This window comes from Haemaphysalis longicornis, unplaced genomic scaffold (genome assembly GCF_048455015.1).
Source record: "Haemaphysalis longicornis isolate Haplotype H1 unplaced genomic scaffold, Haemaphysalis longicornis Haplotype H1 scaffold_5, whole genome shotgun sequence".
NCBI lineage: Eukaryota > Metazoa > Arthropoda > Arachnida > Ixodida > Ixodidae > Haemaphysalis > Haemaphysalis longicornis.
In genome coordinates, this window is record NW_027526385.1 from 143,648,797 (window position 1) to 143,670,747 (window position 21,951).

Here is a 21,951-nt window from a genome sequence, read left to right on the forward strand (position 1 = left end):
AGTGAAAAGCGCCATCCCCCTCACCAGCCTCGTAGGGGTTTCTTGTACCGCACACCAAGAAAGAACCGCTGGCCGGTAGATGTTGAAAGCGTTGGTTGAAAATAGGGACTTTGCATTAAAAATGGGACAATAACTGAAACAGCTTGGGAGGAAACGAAGGACTTGCCCCCTCTCCCTTTGATTCATGAGGCCGGTTTGTGCATCCTTCAGCCCCACACCTGGACGGAAAGAGATATAGAGTCACCCTTTTGAGCGCTCACTTACACACGCGCACGCAGATTCTTCTGTCACGCACCCGTGCACGCAAACACACGCGAGTACAAGCACGAGCTCCACTGCGCAACTTTAGGTTAAGCCGCCACAACCTAAATCGACTAGAGATATGGTAATCAGCTTCATAAATTGCATATGTCAGCCGGGACATTTCACCTAATAAACCCTTCGTTAGGTGTAGTCATAAGCACCAATTCCTTTGTCTACTTCGTGGTGATATCACGGTGATGTTCATTAGCTGGGCGCCGCTCCGCGTGCTGTCGCGTCAGCGCATTAGATTAGATCCAATTAAAGTATGTTCTTCGCGTCGCAGGCCGCTCACATTTCAGCCAGGGTATTCTGTTGAGTAAAGGAAGCGAACTGTGCAATAACATCAACGCCGAAATTGGTGTCAGTACCCCTTTTGGTTACGGCGCATGGAATGAAATGTGTAGCCGCGGAGTGATCCAATCCGTCTTGACATTGGAGCTGTTCACTGCAGAACAGAAAGCCGTCACTCTTCCCAGAAGCTGTTCTGCAGATGCCTTCCATTAAGTAGGTGAGCTGACCACCTTCGACATTAACGCGCCTTACTGCATACCCCGGCCGAGTTCGTACGTGCTGGAGCAAAAGCGACAACGGAGATAACATCGCTCCCATCGTCACGCCAACATCGATCACCACAGAAGATCAAAAAGACTCTGGTTTTTGTGGTTTTCCTGCACCATATCTGCTCCGTAAAGTAACGCCTCTTACGTACGTGTAAAAATGTTTATCGAAACCATACACTGGCAGCTTATGTCTTACGATTTTGCCTTCTGGTACAGTTTCTGGTAATATTAATTTAGCGCATTCTCTTTACAGGCCGATGACACCAGAGCCACAGAATTTATACTCACGCCTTCAACCTGTGTTTACACGGCTGGCTTCTTTCTTCAGGGGAAAATGACATCCAAGCGGCTATTTGGGGGTGCCTGATGGTATTTCTCACTGTTTTAAAACAATGTGGTCACATTTTTGACCACAGAGCAAAAACTTCACTGTATAAAACTCTCGCTCGTAATGAAATACTCCTGGAAAAGGGTAGGAAGTACGGTGAACTTGGGTTCCCAAAATGTTGGGCACTGCCTAACCTAGCGACGCTAGTCTAACCTGCTACGGAAAAAGGCAAATTTGTGAAGCTTTTTACAGCGCAAGGAGCCAAGACGGTATGCCGCCTTTCATCCTGATTGGAGCGTGGCGATGAAAATTTTGTTTTGCGTGGCCGTCCGTCGTCAGCATCCTTTTCTGTGTTCATAATTCGACTAGCATTAGCGGAGCGAAATAGGAGCGGCTCAGCTGGTACTCCTTCCCGCTCTTCGCGGAAAATTGCTTTTCAAATATGGTTGCAATGCGCCTCATCTAAGCCATAAAACGTGTTGCAGGAAAGCTACCCAAAAAAGTTGCAAGAAATATAGGATAAGAGTTCTGTAGCGCATAATCACAAAAAGACTAACACGCCGGAGTTATTTTTCTTCCCTGTTTTCCAAGCGCCTTAATTTTGCGTTACCAGAGCGGCAAAATTTGAAATCCACAGTATTCTCCTAAGCAGCAGCAGAAAACGCTTAGACGCCCAGAGAGGCTAGCGCGTTAGTCGTACAAGCCTACACTTTTGCCAATGCGTGCAGCTGGAGCAGTGCCGTAGATATCCAGAACACGTTGCTTTTAATTGTCTCCGTTATGAAATGGTGGCCATTTGTTTTTGGCGCCATTCAGTTGCGCACCAGACGGGCGAAGAGCCGGGAGAGGGCACAATCATGCTTCGGCAGTGCGTGTACCTCAATCCTGGGGATGTTATGTTTTTAGGTCATATAGAGGGCCATGAGTAGACATTTTATAACACATGGCCTCACGCCGCCTCTCCTAAGCCACTCGAGCGGCATCACCAAATCTCTCTGCACACAAAATTGTTCGTCTTGTGGGCTAGAGAAGTAGCCCAGGTAAATTTTGTGTCGCATAATGCCTAAAATGTATAGCAAATCGACTTTGCAAGCTGACGCCTTATGTTTTTGGCTTGATAACCACACGTAGGTCCATGAAGTTCTGCTCAGTACACACATTTGGTTTCGCTGCCAAGTAATGTTAGGATTATGCATTCGGGACAGGTATGTTTGAGTTCAGCAAACATTTAAGCATTCTTTGCATCCTCACAATTCACTTTATTGCAATCACCGCTTCACCACAATGGTCATGACAGCTTCATGGTATGGTTGTTCCAGGCACGGCACTGAGACGTATTATTCCACCAATGAACAATGTCTGGGTACACCGATTGTTCCTTAAAGCTGGTGCTATAAAGCTTAGCACAAAGGTTGCAAAAGGTATAGTACTCCCAGTGCTTCACGTCATAGAGTCCTTTCCACGCAAAATACTTTCTGTACAAACGAAAGTCTCGTTTAACATGGTTAAGATAGTCGGCGAGGTCCTTCGGTGTCTTGAATGCAAGAGCGTCAATGTAGGAATGTGGTGGGGCGAAAGATTTGTAGTCAGCAGCACCAAAGGTCACCGGTATTATGTCAAATTGAACGGTTAAGTATAACTTTTCTGTAACGTAGTCTTTGCATACAGTGTTTTCGAAAGACAAATAAAAGAAATATTTTCGGGCAAATTCTTCATGACATTTTGAGCCGCGGGGCTGACACGTATAGTTGCCACAGTCTCCATAAACGTCGACCCGAACATACTTGCGTAACTCCTCGACAAAGTTCTCTCGCTGGCCGAATGTATTGCAGTGGCTGACTGGCCAGACCGCCATAATTTCTTTCTGCATCCATTTCTTTCTGAGGTCGTCAATGGAGTCTGGTGCTGCCTTTCGTTTAACGCTTCCGTATGTATCCAAAACATCCGAGTCAAGCCTGTATGTCATGGTCCAGTTTATAGCACTCCTCCAGGAAAGAAGCGGCCACATCTCACAGTTCGTGGGCGGCTCCAGTGACCAGAACACCCACTTCTGACCCAGCGCTCTTCGAGTAGGCACGTCAGAGGCGTTCAGGTCGGAGTAGTAGAAGACGATGGCATCACTTACGGCCATTGTACGCCGGTCATTTGCTATGTAACAGTGATGTGTGCACTCAGTGTTTTCCGTCCAATAGGCCAGTTCAGCAGTTCCATTTTCGCTGAGTCCAGAAAACCACCCGCCGGTTATCGTCGTCCAGAACAGAATCCGTGGTTTGTCAGGCTGTCCAAGTTTGTCGGTGCGCTCGAAGAACGGCTTCCATCTATAGTCCGTGAGAGAAACAAAACAAAAACGTTATTTTGATTCCGAAAATCAGGTATCATGGAGGCAGACTTACAGGGCAAAAATTTGAATGGGCCCAGAAAGAGGCTTTGAAAAAACATGGATGTTCACATAAACAGATAAATCAATGTTATCGAAATAATTGTATGCTAGATATATTAAAAATAACGTTTAAACCAGGCCCACTCTCTGTGTGGTATATCAATATATCCTACCGGTATGAAGGCATTACTGTCTGGTAAACTAAACCTTACTTGAATTACGCTTCTGCAGCATAGTTCTCTGAATGTTGCCGCACATTTTTTTATTTACGCTCATTTCTTTCGCTAGTATTGATTCTTTAGTAATTAAATGACATTCTGTAGGTAGTTTTTTCTACATAATAAACTTTATATTGTACATGACCGCGCCGGTGACAAACAATTATGGCGTTTGCAGCTCCGGAAAAACAACGTCACGAAGCGCACGTTCAAAGCATCGCTAGCCAAAATACGGATCTCATTTGCACTTCTGTTGAGTTTTATGGGCGTCACATACCTTACTTAGTTTATTATACTCTAGAAACTAACAAAAATCAGCCACATTCACTGCTGCACAAATGGTTTTGGTGCACAGTTTTCGCTTCTCGATTAATTGTAGACGACCCGCTGGCCTACCGGTTTTGTTGGCGTCTTTGGTGGGCAAGCTAGTCTACTGCACGGACCTTCGATCGGTCAACGTGTTAATTTCACTGTGGGCGTCCTGTGAAAACGTGCTCTGCGAGCTCGGAAGTCGGCGTCGCCTTGGTGTTTCATCGTATCGCCACAGTGTTACCGGGTGTTATCAAGAAGCGTGGTAATACAGTGAAGAAGGCAAATATGGGATAACACAATAGCGTTTAACCGTTCTGCAGGAAGGAATACTAAAAAAAGGTACGGCCCCAACCCGCCGACACTGGTCAGAACACGCTTCTATTTGCAGGGAATTTCTTCGCGACGTACATGGGAGAATCGATGAGGTAGAATCGATTTAAATGGCGGTGCACAAAACGCACCGAAAAGGTTGGGAATAGGGCGACAAATTTTGCAAGCAAAGTGGGGGCTTGCAGCTACTCGTACAAAAGTTATACATGGCACAGGAAACTTTAACACCCAAATAAAAGACTGCGGTGGTTCATTTAGTGTGCTCAAAATGCTTTTAGGGCCCTTTAGGGAGATAGAGCAAAACCGTCTTCAATTGATGAATCTAGCAAAATCCATACCGTTCAGCTGTGTCGTTTTTATGTGGCCACACTCAAAGGTCAGCTGCCGCGTTAGCAGAAATTTTCTTTCTTCCTTCTTCCTTCGTCTGCGCGATTTGAGCTTGTCTCAAATAGAAAATGTATCAGGGCAACATAGCCACCAAACCTGCCATTTTCTTATTACTTATTTATCCAAGGAAAAAACAATACGCTAAACTAATGCATCTGCATTATTCCTTGAAAGTCATTGGAACGCTGAACGCACTGGTCAATGGCATTGACACAGGGACCTTAGGAGCGTTGAAGCAGAGATAGCCGTGGAAGTGCCGTAAGTACGGGTTTTTGTCGATAGATTTGATGCGCTGAGGTAACCTCTTTATGTCTTCAATTTATTTCTGTGAATGGCTACGAGCCACCTCAGCAGTCCCACGTTTGCCGCTCCGGTAAAGCACGCGGCAAAGGGCAGTTTTCAAGAGTATTCGTGTTACTTTTGAATGTATATTTTCAACCAATATGCTCATCCGTTAAGGTATTATCAGAAAGCATTCCACTTTATTTAGTGTCAAGAGTTGAGGAACTATCCTCACATGGTTGCATTATCCTCCTAATGTTAGGAAGGTCGCTTGTGCATTGGGGTTTTTCCTTGTACTCTTCTTACAACATGGCTAATTATATGAAAAAGTTTTCCGTATGCCTTTCTGCACGACTAAGGACTAAAGCTCGTATTGCACCGGTCGGCTCATGGTATCGTGATTAAGATAGTCTTACTACAACTCTGCGTCGTAAATGTTAGTCCTTACAACCGTGGTTTCGATTGAAGTCAGGAACAATCTACAAACAAAACTGCAGCTCCGTGGCGAAAGGACAAATATCATAAAAAAAACTGCATTGTAAATAAAGCGGCACTTGAGTTTCTTTACTGGACATTTGCCTTCGCCAAGGACTTCAGGTAATTTCGGTCCTCCAGCTGACAGCATGCTTTCTTTCTGAGATTTTTTTACGATGCGTCTAGCCTAACGCATTGGTATATCAAGCAAGAACACCCTGAAAGCCTTAATAAAAGCTGCCAGACACGTCACTGGTTTTTTGTATGGCTTGACACTCTTGTTCCAGAAAGAATGCATTTCAATTTTAAGGCTATATTTATATCGCCACGAATGTTACATCTTTGCTCGTTGTCGTAGAATATAGTGTGAACCCTTGTGGAAAACATACTTACCCAATGAGTCCACCAGATGTATTTCCGAGTTCAGAGAGCCGGGAACGGGTCACATTCAAGTGCTTTAAAGGTGAAATTTTAATCGTGGGGAGGTGAAAGGCGGTCAGCAGAGCAACGACGAGCAGTGTACTGAACTGCAGCATAGCCACGTCGCGTCGCTGAGATTCCATTTTGGGCGAGGCTGCAGGAAAGTTAGACCGTGATCAGCTGTATACACTAAATGTTTGAAATGCACAACAAAGCCAACCTGCGCAGTCAAGAAAAATGAATCTGTGCAACTTCAGTGCTTGTCGTTATACAGGGTAATCAAAATTAGGTCGACAGGATTTTTTTTATTAGGCGTTTAGTTTTACGTGAACACCACTTCTGCAGTGAGGTTACTTGCCCAGGGGGACACAGAATGAAGTGGTAATTGTTATGTCGGTGGCTGAATTCACTAAAATATAATAATTCACTTTAAAGTGGCTGCAGTAAGAAGGAATGTTTCGATTAAAAAAATTAGATGCAATCGTGTTTCTACGTAGTATAATTTGTCCGAATTCTTCTATCGCATCCGCACTCCGAGATACTGAACTGCGAAGTTTAATTGCCGTTCTCATGATTCCGCATGCTAGATAGTGACGACCACGCAAAGCTCCTCCTTTTGGTTCAGCTGTTTCGCATACTAGAGATTGCGATAACGTGGGCCAAGGCTGAAAGGGTGCCACTAATAACTTTTTTCTATGTCTCCACCCGGTTGTCAAACTAAACACCGTACAGAGCAGGCACGTCACAAAAGGGAGGAGCTGTCTTGCATGCACTGTCTTGTCTTGCATGCACCGCACTGTCTTGCATGCGTAATCATGCGAACATCAATTAAACTTCGTAGTTCTATATGTTGGCGCATAGTTTCACAAGAATAATTCTGCGTAATGAAACTGCGTAGAAACACGATTGCGTTTATCTTTTCAAAACATACATGCCTCCTATTGCAGCCACTATAAATTTTAAGTGCGAATACACTTCTTAAGCGAGCCTGAAGCGTCCGCCGCCGTCCGCATAGCAACAGCTGCGGGTGCGCGCGCTCCTCGTCTTCCTTGGCAACGGAGGGAGATGGGCGCGCGCTGCCTGGCCGCTGACATGGCACATACCCACGTGGGGTATTGCCCAAGAATCGGGCGTGAGAAGGGCTAATGCACTCGCCTAAAGGAGTACTGACACGAAATTTCAAAGCTGAGATCCGCTCTAGCAATCAAGTACAACGACAACACAAATAGGTGTCTGTGAATAAATGCATCTTTCTTTCTTTGTAGTTGTGTGTGTGTGTGTGATCTCTCTTTCGCGAACATTACCGAACCGCGCAAATTCAAGTCGTGCATTCGCACTTTCACAATCTTCCCGTCGGGGAAATGCGGGGAATTTTTTTTATTTTCGTCAATCAATATTTACCACTTCAATCGGTGTCCCTCTCCGCCCATAGCCTCACTGTAGAGTTCGCCTTCACGTAGATTCAAGTTCATAATTTTTAAGAAACCTGTCGAATTAGGTTTGGTCACCCTACATTGATCACCCTCCATGATTTACGCGGGTGCACCGACACATCGGCGGGAGCACGCGCCCGAATAAAATGACCAGCCGATATTACTGCCCATCTTGCCAAAACCAAAAAGTACAAGAAATCCGGAAATTTATCGATAAGTGTATCACTTGGGAAATATATAAATAATGTATGTACAAATTATTTAGCTTCTTCCCGTCCACTCAACTGTCCGCATTTCACACTTGCAGTTTTCTGCACTTCTTTCATATCTCGTGTGAATATCTTTGTTGACGAAGCCCCACACACCTTTGCAGGCCTAAGAATTGCGAGACGTTTCATCATCATCATTTAATAAACACTTAAGGACCCCAGAGGGGCATTACATGAGGGGGTGGGGCCAGAGTCATCGTAGTACATATGTGGCAGAAAGAAAATGCGGTTCGATACATCATTCATATAGAAAATGTATACAACAAACCTAATTTGAGAATTTAACTACAACCAAAATATTATTAAACTAGAAAAGCCAGCTGGGGCAATTCGTGGGGATTGTATGAAAATGAAGGCCGAGGTTAGAAAACAAATATTCTTTGAATTTGGCCGGATTGTGTTCACGGACAACAGAGTTTGGCAGCGTGTTCCATTCTTTGATGGCACGTGGTAGGAATGACATATTGAATGCGTTAGATGAACCTTTCAGCACCACTGCATTAGTTTCGTTCATACCCTTTCAACATTTAATATTCCCCTGTCCACTTCCAGAAATAAGACGCCTCACTTCTCTAGAAAAAGGAGACACGTAGATTTCTTTCCGCAGTGCTAGGCCACATTCCGCCAAATGTAGCTGTAATATTTGGATCTCGGGTGAGCGAAATTTAATTATTTGCTGAACTGTAACAGGGTACAAAAATGTAGCACGACGCTCCAGTTTAAGCGCAGAAAGGTCTCAGTAACTATTCAAGAGCAGCAGCTTTCCTTCCAACGAACGACACAAATTACGACTCTGTCGGCCGTTTGGAGCCGCGGTGCTCCCAGGAGAGCAGAATTCTCGCACCGAATCCAGATAGGATAAACGACGCATCATGAGGCTGCCATGTCACGCAGCCGCAAAGCAAAAACTATAAAACAAATGCACAAGTGCCTCCGAAATGTCGTTTAGCTCCATGTAAGTCTCGCGCTGACTATGCCTGTGCCTAAAATGACGGTTCGGTGATAGTCAAATCTCGACATAACTAATCGCGCGGGACCTTCGAAAAACCGTTCGTTATTTCAAAATACAATTGTAATATAAAACTGACGCTTATAAGCCAGTGCTCAAAATAAGGCATCGCAATAGACACGTGTGCATACAGGCAAACTCTCAAATAAACATGTTGAGATCAATCAAAGCTGCTTCATCAGATAAAATCCATAATTTTATTATAGCGCGTGTAGCACGCGCGACCGATCGGGAACGCGTTTACATATTCTGTCTTCCACAATACCTTATCGGGTATGCCATTGCACCGAGCAAAGAACGTGCGGGATTTGTTCATAATATGATTAGTATGATTATGATTAGTATGATTAGTATTATGATTATGATTATGGGAATTATGATTAGTATGTACATGAGGTGTACAAGGTGTCCTGCGTTATAGAGTATCAGTTTACACAATACTTTTCTCACAATATTGATTTTATTTCGAAGTTCTCCCTGAAAATTTATTCCAACGCCATCGTCTTGCCACACTCCCAAAAGCCGAATTTAGTACAAAAACCAGACTCGGAGAAATTCAATCACTCTGCATAAACATTTATGGGTATAAATACCAGTACACGTAGAAATACACAAAACTCAAGAATGTGATAAGCATTTTTTTTGCAATTCTTTACCCGGAGGTTGTAATTACAGCAACCTAAAAAATTGAAAAGTGCATGTTACACTCAAGCAAAGTCATGATTATAAGAACACAGTAAGAATTGCCAAAAGAACCACTTACAATACCCCGGAAGCTCTTGGCGTTACGTCTACCAAAATAAATAAAAGCGTTAACAAACAAATAACAGGTGCCTCAAGATCCGACTTTTCTTATCAGGAGGAGGTAATATTGTGATTTTCCTATGACCCTCACAAAACCGCACCCTCAGCCCATGTGAAGGCGAAATTGCCAGGTCACCCATAAAATTTTTGTACATATTTGCACCTTTTCTTATGCTACTGTCTACAAAAAGGCGTTATTATTTTAAAAGACCTCTAAACTCCACGCAATGCCTTTGCACCGACGACAAGGTACACGCCGAATGAACAGTGTAAAATTACCAACACGACAAACGGGCTCGACATACTTAACCTTCCAGCTGTAGGAACAGCGCTGCTTCTCGCTCGTATAATTGCATAATCGTCATTATCACGTGTACTGCCACTACCTCTCGTCGCTACTGCTGCATTCGCATTAGTGCGTGGTCGTGCAACGCAACCGGTGTATCGTTTGTTCTTAAAAAAAATTCACAATTCTTTATGCGTCTCCGAAAAACACAAAGACCGGCTTCGTTTTTAGCTTGTAGATGATCTGCACATTTACGGAAAAAGATGTTCCGTCCTGGCGCCTCGAAGATAAGAAAACAAGTTTTTTTGTTGGCTGCTTTGGCTGCCTCTAATCTCACATCACCCCTGATTTTAGATGCAGCCGGGAATTTCTCACCGCAGTTTCCACGAAAGCTGGCTGGCCTAAACTTTTCTGAATATTATTACGTTCCAACGTAACCTAACATAAAAAACTCACCGAACCTAGCGTTACTAACCGAGCACTTTATAGGCAACCTAAATCCAACCAAACTGCAACAAAGCAAGTCTAACCCAGCCAAACGACAGAGAACACTACCTATAATGAACGTATTTTAACCCATTCTAAAAGTCATGTGCCTCGTTCCCGTGATATAGTAAAAACCAGAGAAGAAGTATTACAGAATCACGGTGACCGAAAAATCCCCCCCCCCCAAAACAAATCAGCGCATTGTCAGATTCAGACCCAAGCCTTCTCGCTTAAAACCGACTACTATACCACAGCGTTACAAGGGCAACAGAAAGCGTAGCTTTGTAGGAAATATGTATCACGTACACTTAGAATCTGCGCGTAGCATGCTTAGCCAATGAGAGGCGGCAGCCGTGAGAAATTTCTGACGGTAATTCGCATGGTCGCCGCGATAATATACTCTACCTTCTTTGTTACTTCGAGCTGAGTGGGGATTGAGCAATATGTGGGCTTGCTGAAGTCAAATCAGCCGCATTGTTTTTTACATTCTCTGACATGGCTCGGCAGTGACAATTCAGCAGAGAATTCAACAGTGCATTCTGTAAATTGTAACTCATTTGACGCAGTAGGTAATCATTCAAAGTAATAAATCTGCCGATCGCCCGTTCAAAGGAAAGTGGTGGGCGGTAAACGCACCGTTGCGAGCAAATATACAGCAGACTACGGGGCAGCAATGAACCAGACGGGAGAAGTTGCATGGTGAGGTATTTACCGTTTGCCGATCAAGGAAGGAAAACAGTCAGCGTGTGGCAGACCAAGGAAGGAAAGCAGCTCCCAGGCGTCCGGTTCCAGTGGAATCATGGAATAGCGATGACGACGACGATGATGATGATGACGATGATGCCCTGAACGTTTGGGCGCGTGCCCACGAGGGGTTGACCAGGGCTAAATTACTCAGAGAAAGAAGTAAGCACTTCAAAATACTGACGCATTTTTGGAAAGAAAGCGGCCGCAAAATTAAAGTTGAGCCCCTAAAACACATTATTATTACCCTTCAGCAATCCAAGCGACCTGTAGTAGAAATGAATGTGTGAATACATTTATGCATATTCCTCTTTGCAAACCCAAAACTTGTTTCACCAACAGAGAAGGGGGCCGATAGAATCAACCCCAAATGCCCAATGCGGTCCTCCAAAAACAGTTGTCTGGCCGCCTAGCAGTGGCGACAGGCAAGAACAAAATGATCGATGGTTTCCGCTAGCGGGAACCACACACATAGTTTCGTAGGGGAAAGCCCTGTTCTGAACAGATAGAAATCTACTCTTGGAATCCTGCAGCGCAGGTCGGTGAATGTCACTTCGCATTTCTCCGAACACAAAACGGAAATTACACCCGAAGTTTAAACCTTGATGTTCTTCAAAGGATAGGAGGCCATCGGACCCAGTAGCTTCTAAATGTAAATGTCTCTTGAAGGACTGCCGGTCACCATCTGAGAGGGAGGAATTCAGGAAGGCTCCCCCTTCCTTTTACTCCTTTCAACCAGTTTTGGGCAAAATAAGGTTATTATCATCATCATAATCATTCTTGGAGGCGAAAAAAGGCTCGATAATATAGGCCGAATCGAACAGAAGCTGTGACAACGAGATGAGCTAAATGGCCTTTTTACTCGCTGCCCCCCGATGCCGGTATGGCCAAGGACCCAAACGAAACATACCTCCTTCCCGTGCGTTGGATAAAAAAATGAAGCAAGCTCACAATAACGCCTAGGAGTTGCAGGTGGAGAAGGTGCACGCAACCTTCAAGGCCATAACGAAGGTTTAAGCCCACGATTGCAGCCACTCTGATGCTTCGCTGCCGGAGCGACCTTGATTCCATCACTGATGTTTACGTGTGAGTGTCTTTCATTTTTTGGTAGTGATAATCTTTGTACATAACCTTGGAGGGGCACACAAGTGTTGCCACGTGTTGCCCCGATTACGGCGAACGCTGCAGTCTATTCTTCCGAGAAAGTGTCAAGGTGATTGCACGTGGTAGCGAAGCTTCGGGCGAAAAGCGGCTCGGAACCGATTGCCAGCGACATCGAAACTGGGAGTAACGGGAGTGGGCATTTAGGCGTGACTAGGTGAGGAAGGAACCAACACTACTAACAAAAAACCAAGTTTTATTCTTCAACAAAACAATATTTATATTGTACAAACAATATGTATTACGGAATCACATTTATTTAGGCACAGTGCACAAAGAATGATGATAATGTTATTCATTCTCAAAAACCTTTTTTTGTAGCGCCCTCTGAAGAAGGGTATGTGCCATTGCTCTGTAATGCAGTCCTTGTAGTGTAAAGTTCGTCTGGAAGGAAACGCATTTTTGCTTGCTTTGGTTTTGCGCATTTGGATTCATTTTTATTTACCTATTTGGTGTGAACCTAATGTTTGCTGTGCGTGGAGTTGCGAGGTGTGTACGACGGGTACGGTGTCCAACGGGATGATGCTGCCAATGGTTGGCGCAGAGCGTGTTCCTCGGTACCCACCGAAACGATGTGTTGTACAAGGTTGCAACAGCAACTCCCGTGCGCCTGATGTTTCAATGTAGCGTTTCCCTATCATTGTGATAATTTAAGTCAAAAATATAATACTGGTAATAGGTCCCGGGGGGGGGGGGGGTTGTGTGAGGGGACGTCGTGGTGCTTTAAAAAAGGGTCTAAAGCTTTATGTTATGTCACAGTTACCGTTTCATTTCACCTCAACTTTTGCTCGGAGCAAGTGTTGTCAAATACTCTAGCGTATCAGCGTATTCCATTGGCGCAAGTATTGTGCGCCACTCGGATTCAAACGATTCGCTATAATTGTCTTTTGCAGGGCCTTCTCTCTTACATAACTACGCTTGTAGTGATCGCAGCTTCCCGCGCTTGCACGTGCGAGCAATCTCTCCATCGCATTACTGTGTAGTGTTGCTCTGTGAGGTGCTGCTGCGACATATCTTTCCTCCTATGTGTCTTTAATTACGGCCATCGCTTTCTTTTTCATTGATTCATTTTTTCTCATTTTACGTATCTTTCGACGCTTGCCTAAACAATGTTACCATAAAATTGCAGGCATAAATTCTGTCTGAAGTTCTGTAGAAACACATGTCTACTTCATAAGACGCCCGGACAGCTACTGTTCGGAGTGATGTGCTTGCTGCACTTTCGTGAATCGACCTTCTTGCGGCTCAGTTTTCTGCGTCAAATTGCAGTTGCTTTCATATTTCCAGTTATCGGTTTTTTCGGGCGCGTAAAGAAAATGATAGTGCATGCAGTGCAAAGGAACATTTAGTACTTATTTCCATGCTTGAGTTTGTATAGTGTAACAAATATGTTTTGTGTTTATCCTGGAATAAAATTTGAATGTCACGAGTTTGGCATGACTGTGAGTTATTTCTTCTCTTAAAAGTGAAGCACACACACCGCGCAGGCTTTTATAAGGCCGGGTTCAGGCTATTGTCGCAGCTGTCGTAATATCTCTAAATAAGGACGTGATATCACCTCTCACCCAACCGAACGGTGTGAAACTCTGCTTTTTTACGTTCAAATCGCACAATATAGCTGTTACTTCGGTAGTCTGAACATAACCTAACCTTGATCTAAATTTACGGCACTCACGAAACTTTCGTATGTGCGGCGCAATAACAACCAAGAAGTGGCGCAGGCAGAAATTTGTATCGGAGAAACGGGGGCGCACGTTTTTGGTATGAAGGTAGGGGGGGGCCAGAGAAAAGTGTGGTATAGTGTCATTTTGTGCTTTGTATCCCAAGGAAGAGGAAAATTTCTAGAGAGAGGGGGGGGGTGCCCAGTTTCCTGTTTGCTACCTGCTGCAATCAAGGTGAACAACCGCTTTCTTATATAGAGCGGTTGTGGCTATAAATTCGGAAGAAAGAATCAGAGAAAATACAAGATTTTTTAGCAACACGTTGGCGAATCATACGACCGTTTGCTTAAGCATGTTCATCTGGTCACAAGTCTGCACTAGTTGTGCTGGCGCTGAATTAAATCATACTCGCCCAGCGCTCACCGACTTGCGTCTTATGGCAATGGCATGAGCCCTTAGCAATCAGAGGCCTGCTAAAGCTATTTTTCAGTCAAATTGTCGCGCTAATCCAACAAAAGTGACGTCACGTTATGACTGGAATTGCATAACATCTGATTTGTTCTTTGTTCCGCAGGAAGTGTTCCCTCCTCAAAAAGGCCGCGCAAAGTCCCATGAGCAGCTCAAGGGCTTCCATTTTCTGAATTCGTGTGCTTCTATGAAAGCTTCGCTACAGGTTACATTCACTTTGCAAGTGTTGACACGGTTAAGGCGAATGCTGGAGTTTTTTTTTGCCACTTTTACCCACCTCCCTGAGATGAGCGCTAAGAATTTCATTGTATTTGATAACTGCCGAGCGGTCATCGCGAGGCCCGCGCTCAGGTGCTCCCACTCGGAAATTTCTTGGTATTTTTATCTGCACACCGGGAATTTGGATTTGCGACACAGCTTCGCTGCAAAAGCAATTATGTACCCGCCGCTGGGGCTCAGTGGCTAAGGCGTTGTTGTACTATGCCCGAGGATGCGGGTTCGAATCCCGACCGCGGTGGGCGCGTTTCTGATGGAGGCGAAAAGCAAAAATGCCCGTCTGTTAGAGATTTAGGCTTATGCTCAAGATCCTTAGGCAATCAAAATTATTCCGGAGCCCCCACTACGGCGCGGCTGAATGCCTGTGTAATGTCGAAGTATTAAACCTCCCAGTCAAATTAAAACAATTATGTGCTGTACAATGGAGAGTGGGAAGAGGAACTTGATGCCCATATAAGTGACATCAAATCGGATAATACCATGATGTCTGATACCTAATAAGGTGCTTTACATAGAGCGAGAGCTATTGCTAAATATTTTAATATAGAAATGAGTGTGTTGTCCGGGATTCGTAGCGAATAAATCTAATATAGAAATCTTGCGCTCTCATGTGGTAGTAGCAACGGATGCGCCGAATTTTGCGCCGGGTACGGGCGACCAAACTCTGAGCCCACAATCTAATTGTTCACCTCGTTATGGCTTACATGGCTATACTCTAACATGCGAAGCGATGGTTTCTTGCAATAGTTCTTGCCTTACAAATCTCACCTCGCCAATTTTTAAATGTGTTTGTTGTTGGAGCTTTCTGTCGGTTCGCACCTCATAGCATCTTCAAAATATTTGTTACTCATTCGCACGTTTCTTTTCTGGCTATCTATTTACAAATGTGCCTTATATGGAATCCAGCTCACTGGGACTTATGACTAAATGAAGCGGCTAGTTTCACCAGCCGCACCATCGAATAAACTTTGGCCGGATCATCCATGGCCGCATTATCTTTAAATTGTCATGTATTAAACATCTGCCCAACTCCTTGTCTGCTGGCTTGGGCAAGGTTAAGCAAATACCACCGCATATGGAGAACACAGCAAAGTGCTATCATATGCATAGACGACCATGCCTATCTAGGTCACACTTCGGAATTGCAGTTTTGTGACTCCCCCGAAATAGAAGTTACAATACTAGCATGACAGTTCAATTACTTCGGCAAAGCTTTTAATTGCATCGCGGTGATCTCATCCTATACGCTCTTTGTGATGGTTGCGGTCAAAGGACAACAACTGATCATTTTTTTCTTTTATTGCCACGGTTTCACAGTCGTTAGCAATTGTTAATCAGCCACACCTATTCAACACCTTGAGGAGGAGGACGAGGAATAACTTTATTTTACACAGGTTAGGTAAGGGTGTTGTTTGTTTGAGGAGGGGAGGTGCCCCTATTCAGGGCCCCTGTAGTTCTAGCTGCACTCGAGGCCCGTCGTACCAGCTTTCGCTGATCTCCCGGGTCCGAGCTTAGCAACGCAGCTTTCCACTGCTCAAGAGTTGGGTTGGGTATCGAGGAATGTTTGGAATGGCGGGGCACACCCACGTAACGTGGTAAAGGGAGGCATACTGAGTTGTGCAAGAAGGGCATTTGTTTTAAGGGTGAATTGTAGGGTACATGCCGTGGAGCCTTACTAGTTGCGGGAAGGTGTTTGTTTGCAGTTGACGCCAGAATGTCGCTACTTCTCTTGTTAAGGATTTATGCGGAGGAGGAAAGGCTCGTCGGGTGAGTCGCTGGTGCTGTAGGATTGTGTTGTATTGCAGCATTATGGGCTCCGGGTAATAATTTTCCAGTGGCGCCCGGGAAGCATGGGCTCGGGCGACAGCGTTAGCTCGCCGATTGCCACAAAGAGAGTCGTGTCCTGGAGTCCATACTATTGTAACACTTGGGAGGTGTTCTGACGCCTTGCTGGCGAGATTGCGGTGTGCTATAGAAGAGACCCTGCCCCTTGCATAGCTCCGGCAGGCGGCCTGAGAGTTGGTGATGACGGGTACGTGTTTTTGGTTTGATGCGCTGGATACTATGGCCATGGCTATAGCTGCCTCTTCTGCCTCTGTTGGGCTGCTTGTGTTGACGGAGGCCTAAGCTATCTCCTGCAGGTCTGGGTCGATGACGGAAATTGCCATCGCTGGCCGATGCGGATCTTTGGCTGCGTCCGTGAACCTCGAATCTCGGTGACTGTCGAATCAAGACTGAATATATTTGGCTCTCTCCGATCTTCTCCCTGTATGATGCTCGGGGTGCATGTTCCGAGATATTGGGGTCACGTTGAGTTTATCTCTAAACTCGAGGCGTAAAGTCTCTGTCTTCGCGGTGTGCGCTCCAGCGTTGGTTGAATATCCCTGACGACGGAGTACATGTATTCCGGTAGGAGTGAGCGTGAGACGTTCCCGCTGGCTTATAAGGTGTGCTTCGATATGCTCCTCCACCGTGTTGTAGACGCCTAAGGAGATGAGCTTGCTAGTTGCTGTGGTGTGTGGTAGACCGAGGGCTTGTTTGTAAGCCTTGCGGAGAATGGTATCAAGCTTTTCCTTTTCGTAATTCTTGAGCTGGAGATATGAAGCTGCGTACACGATCCGGCTGATATTTAGGGCTTGCATAAGTCTCGTCCCGTCTGATTCTTTGAGCCCGTGATGTCTGTTGGTAATTCGGCCAATCATTCGCATTATTTGGGCTGCTGATTGTGTGATTCGTTGAACTGTGTATCCGCTCTCCCCATTTTGCTGTATATGCAAGCCAAGGATGCGTGCTCGATCGACAGTGGGAATCTCTTGCCCGTCCAAACTCACTGTGATCTGGGGTTGCTGATATGCGAATCCTCGTCGCCGGCGTTTAACTGGAAGTAATTCCGATTTCTCCGGCGCGCATTGGAGCCCACTCGCTTGTGCGTATTGCTGCACTGTGTGTACGGCGCTTTGCAATTTTTCTTCTATCTCGCCATCCGATCCCGTGTTGGTCGAAATCGTTATATCATCGGCATAAATAGCATGATGGACGCCTTCAATCTCGTGTAGTTTTGATGAGAGCTTCATCATGGCTATATAATTAAGGTTGGAGAGAGTACAGCGCCTTGTAGAGTGCCTTTGTTCGGGGTTCTTATGGTGTCTGTGCGGAGATCTTCATTTCCTATTGTGGCCGTTCGGTTCGTCAGAAAGGATCGGATGAAGTTGTACGTTCGTACGGAAGAGTTTGTTTCAATTTAATTTTCGAGGATAATATGATGGGCTACATTGTCAAAGGCTCCTTTAAGATCTCACGCCAAAATTGCCCTGACGCCGTCTCGAGAGGCCTGCTGAATGATGTCCTCCTTTAGTTGTAGCAGAATGTCTTGGGTTGATAGTTTCGGTAGGAAACCGAAGATTGTTTCAGGAAGAAGTTCGCTATCTTCCAAGTATGGCTGTAGACGGTTCAGAATTATGCGCTCGCGGAGTTTCCCGAGGCACGACGTGAGTGTAATCGGTCTCAAGTTGTCTAGGGTCGGAGGTTTATTCGGCTTCGGGATTGGTACTATGTGGGCGTGTTTCCAATCTTTTGGTAGGGTGCCGGATTCCCAGTGTTTGTTGTAAAATTTTGTTAAGGCTTGAACGGAAGAGTTGCCCAGATTTTTTATGAGTTGGTATGTAACCTGATCTATGCCTGGAGCTGTGTTGCGAGTGAGAGCGGGAAGTCCTTGTTTGACTTCAGGCAGCGTTATAGGGTTCAGACTTCAGACAGCGTTATAGCAGCGCTAACTCGTTCGGTTCCCCTGTGTATTCAGGGTGTGTTTCATTTTGGATGTTGGAACCTATATATTTCTTATTAGCGCATCTAGGATTTCGTTATCAGTACCCGGGTGTTGATGCACGATGCGTTGAATGGTTTGCAGACGCGCGAATTGCTCCTGGTCGTATGCAGCAGGTGGCGGAGCAGTGACCATGTTTTCGCCGTGCTCAATGTGCCTTGCAGGCCATTGCGTATCTGCTGCTAATTTAGTTGCGTTAACTCTGCGGCATAATTCGCAGCCTTTTCGGTGATTTTGGCTGTCCTCAGGTTAAGCTTTCTGTTGTGCCTTTGCCGCTTCTATCTTTTTCTCAGACATCTTCTTGCATCCCACAGATGTAGGAGGTGGGCGTCTGCCGCAGGTGCATCTGAAGTTAGAGCAACTTCTGTGGTGCATGTTTTTACGTCGGCGTGTATCTGGGCAATCCAATCTTGTATGGATTCTATTTCAGATGTGATGCCATTTCTGGCGGTACGAAAGGAGTGCCAATCTGTAATATTGGTAGCCCCTATTTTCTTCTTGGTATGCGAAACGGGAAACTGGGTAGCGACAATATAATGATCACTTCCCAGTGTTTCTTCGGTATTCTTCTATTCGGCGTATGCTGTGTTCTTAATTATAGATAAATCAGGACAAGTGTCTCTAGACATGCTATTTCCTACCCTTGTGGGTTGCTCTGGGTCTGTGAGCATTTTAAGTCCGTGTTTTTGTATTTTCTCCTATAGGCGGACGCTCTTGATTGTGGAGACATGGTATCCCCACGCATGATCAGCAGCTTTAAAGTCGCCCACAATGATTAGGCGGTTTCGCCCAGTTATTTTAAGTGGGGGGGGGGAAACAACATCTTTACTCGCCGGCTAAAAGGTCGTTTTGGCGAAAAGGTAATCGAAATAATCTTTTCAGCGGCTAGGAGGGCTGTATACATTCAGAACAAATGTGCATAAATGGCAGCGTTTTGGTGGCAATATTTCCATTATAACATGATCAACGTTGGCTCCATCTATTGCGTGCTGTATGACTGCGTTATTACGTCTGACCAACCTGGCTGTCTTGCTTGCTGGATCGGTTGTGTATGTGATGTATCCGATTTGAGAGGGTGGAACTCCTATTTCTTGCTGAGCTATTACGTCCGCTGGTTCTTCTAGGTTTGATATAAATTGCTGTATACCGGCCTTTTTGTTCTTGTATTCCCGACAGTTTCACTGCCAGACCTGCAGGCAGTGTTCGCACAGGTCCTTGAAATTCTGCTGCCAAAGTGCTTCTCACAAAGTTTGTAAAGTTTTCAGTTCTGTCTGCGTCAACAGAAGTCACAAGCCTGTTGAAAATTAATATTGAAGACCCAAGCAACCACCGTGCACTTGAAAATGTGGATATCGGCCACACAGCCGACAAATCCTCAAGGACTCAAAGGTCAGCGCCAAAGATTCATTTGCATTTAACATGCAGTGCAAGACATTCTTAGTGAACATGACCAAGAAGATCCTTGAGAAGAGCCCTCTGAAGTATACCTTTGTGAGAGGCTTATCCTCGTTGGACCCCAGGCAGATGTGCACCAAACCAGAGCAGTGCCTAGCAGGTATCAAGAAAGTTCTGGATGCCCTTATTGTTGCACGAAGGTTGCATAGTCACCAACGAGACTCAGTACTTGCCGAGTATGCTGGGATGCTGCAAGAAGACAAGCACAAACTGAGACTGTTCGATAAGAGCGCAGACAGGCTGGACGAATTTTTCGCAGAACTTCTGAAGTTCAATTCGTCCTACACCGAGCTATGGAAAGTGGTGTACCTCCTTCTTACCCTTAGCCATGGTCAGGCCACCGTAGAGAGGGGGTTTAGTGTAAACCGCCAAGTCTCTGTCGAGAACTTGAAGGATGCCTCCTACATCGCGCAGAGGATCATATGTGATGCCATCTACAAGGTAGGCGGTATCCTGCAAGTTACCATTACCAAAGGGTTGAGGATTTCAGTGTCAGCAGCTAGGCACCGCTATCAAGCGTATCTTGAATCTCAGAAGAAGGAGCAGCTTGAAGGAGCAAGACAGTCGAAAAGGCGCATTGTCGAGGAGGAGATTGAAAACTTGAGGAAGAAGAAGGCGAAGCTTGTGTCAACGGTAGCTGATCTGATTTCTTCAGGAGATACCTTTGCTGAGAAAGCGGAAGAGACATGGGATATTACACTTATTGTCAAATCAAACATCCTCAGGAAAACAGCTAAAACGAAGAAGGAGGAGCTCCTAAGCCTCAACCAAGAAATAACCGAGAAGATGAAAGAGCTTTCATGAATCATGAACACCTACTGAAGTGTTGTGCAATAAGTTCCTAAATATGATACAGTCAATATGTTCTACGTGTTGTGCAATAAGTTTTGCAGTCTTGAGAAGTTCGTCCTGTATAAGTATTTACAAATAAACCGTTATGTTGGGTCCTTGAAAGTGTGTTTTCTGGTCCTTGAAAGTCCTTGAAAACCTGTGAATTTTGGCCTTTGTTGCCTGTACGAACCCTGCGCAGGAGAGCTTTTTTTCCCTTGCGAGAACTACCCGTGTTCCGGAGTTTGTAGATTGGTGTTCACGTCTGAAGGCGACGCTTCCGTTGTCCGATTTTTAATTTCTTCGGCGCAGCCTCTCTATCCAGGATAGGTGTATGTCTTCACGTAAATTCGACATGGATAACATGTTATCCTGCGTTGCCTTATATAAGTCCTGCATAGCGCGCTGCGTATCCTGAATGACGTTTATAATCATGTCCAGCTTCGACTCTTCCGGTTCTGACTGGCTCTCTATTTCGACTGATTCATTTCTGGATGGAGCTTGCTGAGGCGCTTGTGGTGGGTGTGTAGCTTGAACTGGTTCTAGAGGACGTGAGGCCGATAGAAGCGGCTATGTTGGGGCCACTGCTGCTAATGCGGCTCGTAGTTGACGGATTTCTTCTTGTCCCGGTCTGTCGGATTCTTGAAGTTGCCTAATTTGCGCCATAAGTGTTGCATTTATCTCATTAGCTTTCCGCAATTCGGCGATGAATTGCTCTGCGTGCGGATGATGGCTTGCAAGATTTTCTGTGGCAGGTGTACAGGTGGGGAGGGATTGAGCAGTGACACTGTGAAAAAGCTGCGCTGCCCAGCTCACCTTTGGTGCTCCCGGGTCAGGCTGACTCTGGCTGCTGGCCCTGGCGCTCTCCTTGTATTGCCCCCTCTTGGCTAGGTGACCAGACTGGGAGAGGAATCGGTGTCCTGGCGGTTGGAACCGGTGTCCGGGGTCTTCTGTCCGGATGAGCGCGAAGTTTCTGCGGCTCATTAGGCCAGATGCAGGTGGTAGTCCGGTGGTACCCCTTGGTAGGTTACGGGCGCTTCAGTCTCAGTGGGCACTCTCGCGCTGCCGTTGGGTCTTCTCCCTGGCACAGCAAACATTTGGGCGCAAATGGGTGGGCAGTATCGGGGTTGGCTGTTCCACATGTCTGACATTTCGCAGTGTCGGGGGTAGGGCACACATCGGTTCGATGTCCCTCTTGGAGGCAAATTCGGCAGACGTGTCTTGTTGGGCGGTAGGGAGTGAATCGCATTTCGC

At 45.6% G+C, this 21,951-nt stretch overlaps 2 protein-coding genes across 2 annotated transcripts in view; both read right to left on the reverse strand.

Moving 5' to 3' along the window:
• The window catches only part of LOC144139919 (alpha-(1,3)-fucosyltransferase C-like), a 36,950-nt gene extending 34,467 nt beyond the window's left edge, over positions 1–2,483 (reverse strand). Inside the window, exon 1 of the mRNA XM_077672144.1 lies at positions 2,464–2,483. Within this exon, the coding sequence (XP_077528270.1) occupies positions 2,464–2,483 (20 nt within the window). The remainder of the gene's footprint in view (positions 1–2,463) is intronic.
• On the reverse strand, positions 2,480–21,681 carry LOC144139920 (alpha-(1,3)-fucosyltransferase C-like). The gene is made up of 4 exons (XM_077672145.1): positions 21,514–21,681; positions 20,179–20,322; positions 20,039–20,058; positions 2,480–3,509 (listed from the first exon to the last, which is right to left on the reverse strand). Exons 1-4 carry the CDS (start codon positions 21,679–21,681, stop codon positions 2,480–2,482), a joined length of 1,362 nt encoding a protein of 453 aa, XP_077528271.1.
• Between the last annotated feature and the right edge of the window lie 270 nt (positions 21,682–21,951).

Excerpts from the sequence above, each read along its gene's own strand:
- LOC144139920 (XM_077672145.1), bottom strand. The coding sequence starts at position 21,681 with ATGAGCCGCAGAAACTTCGCGCTCATCCGGACAGAAGACCCCGGACAC. Across the intron at positions 20,323-21,513 it reads CTGACCCGGGAGCACCAAAG|GATACCGCCTACCTTGTAGA; the intron begins GTGAGCTGGGCA and ends GGTAACTTGCAG. Across the intron at positions 3,510-20,038 it reads CATCCCAGCATACTCGGCAA|ATGGAAGCCGTTCTTCGAGC; the intron begins GTACTGAGTCTC and ends CACGGACTATAG.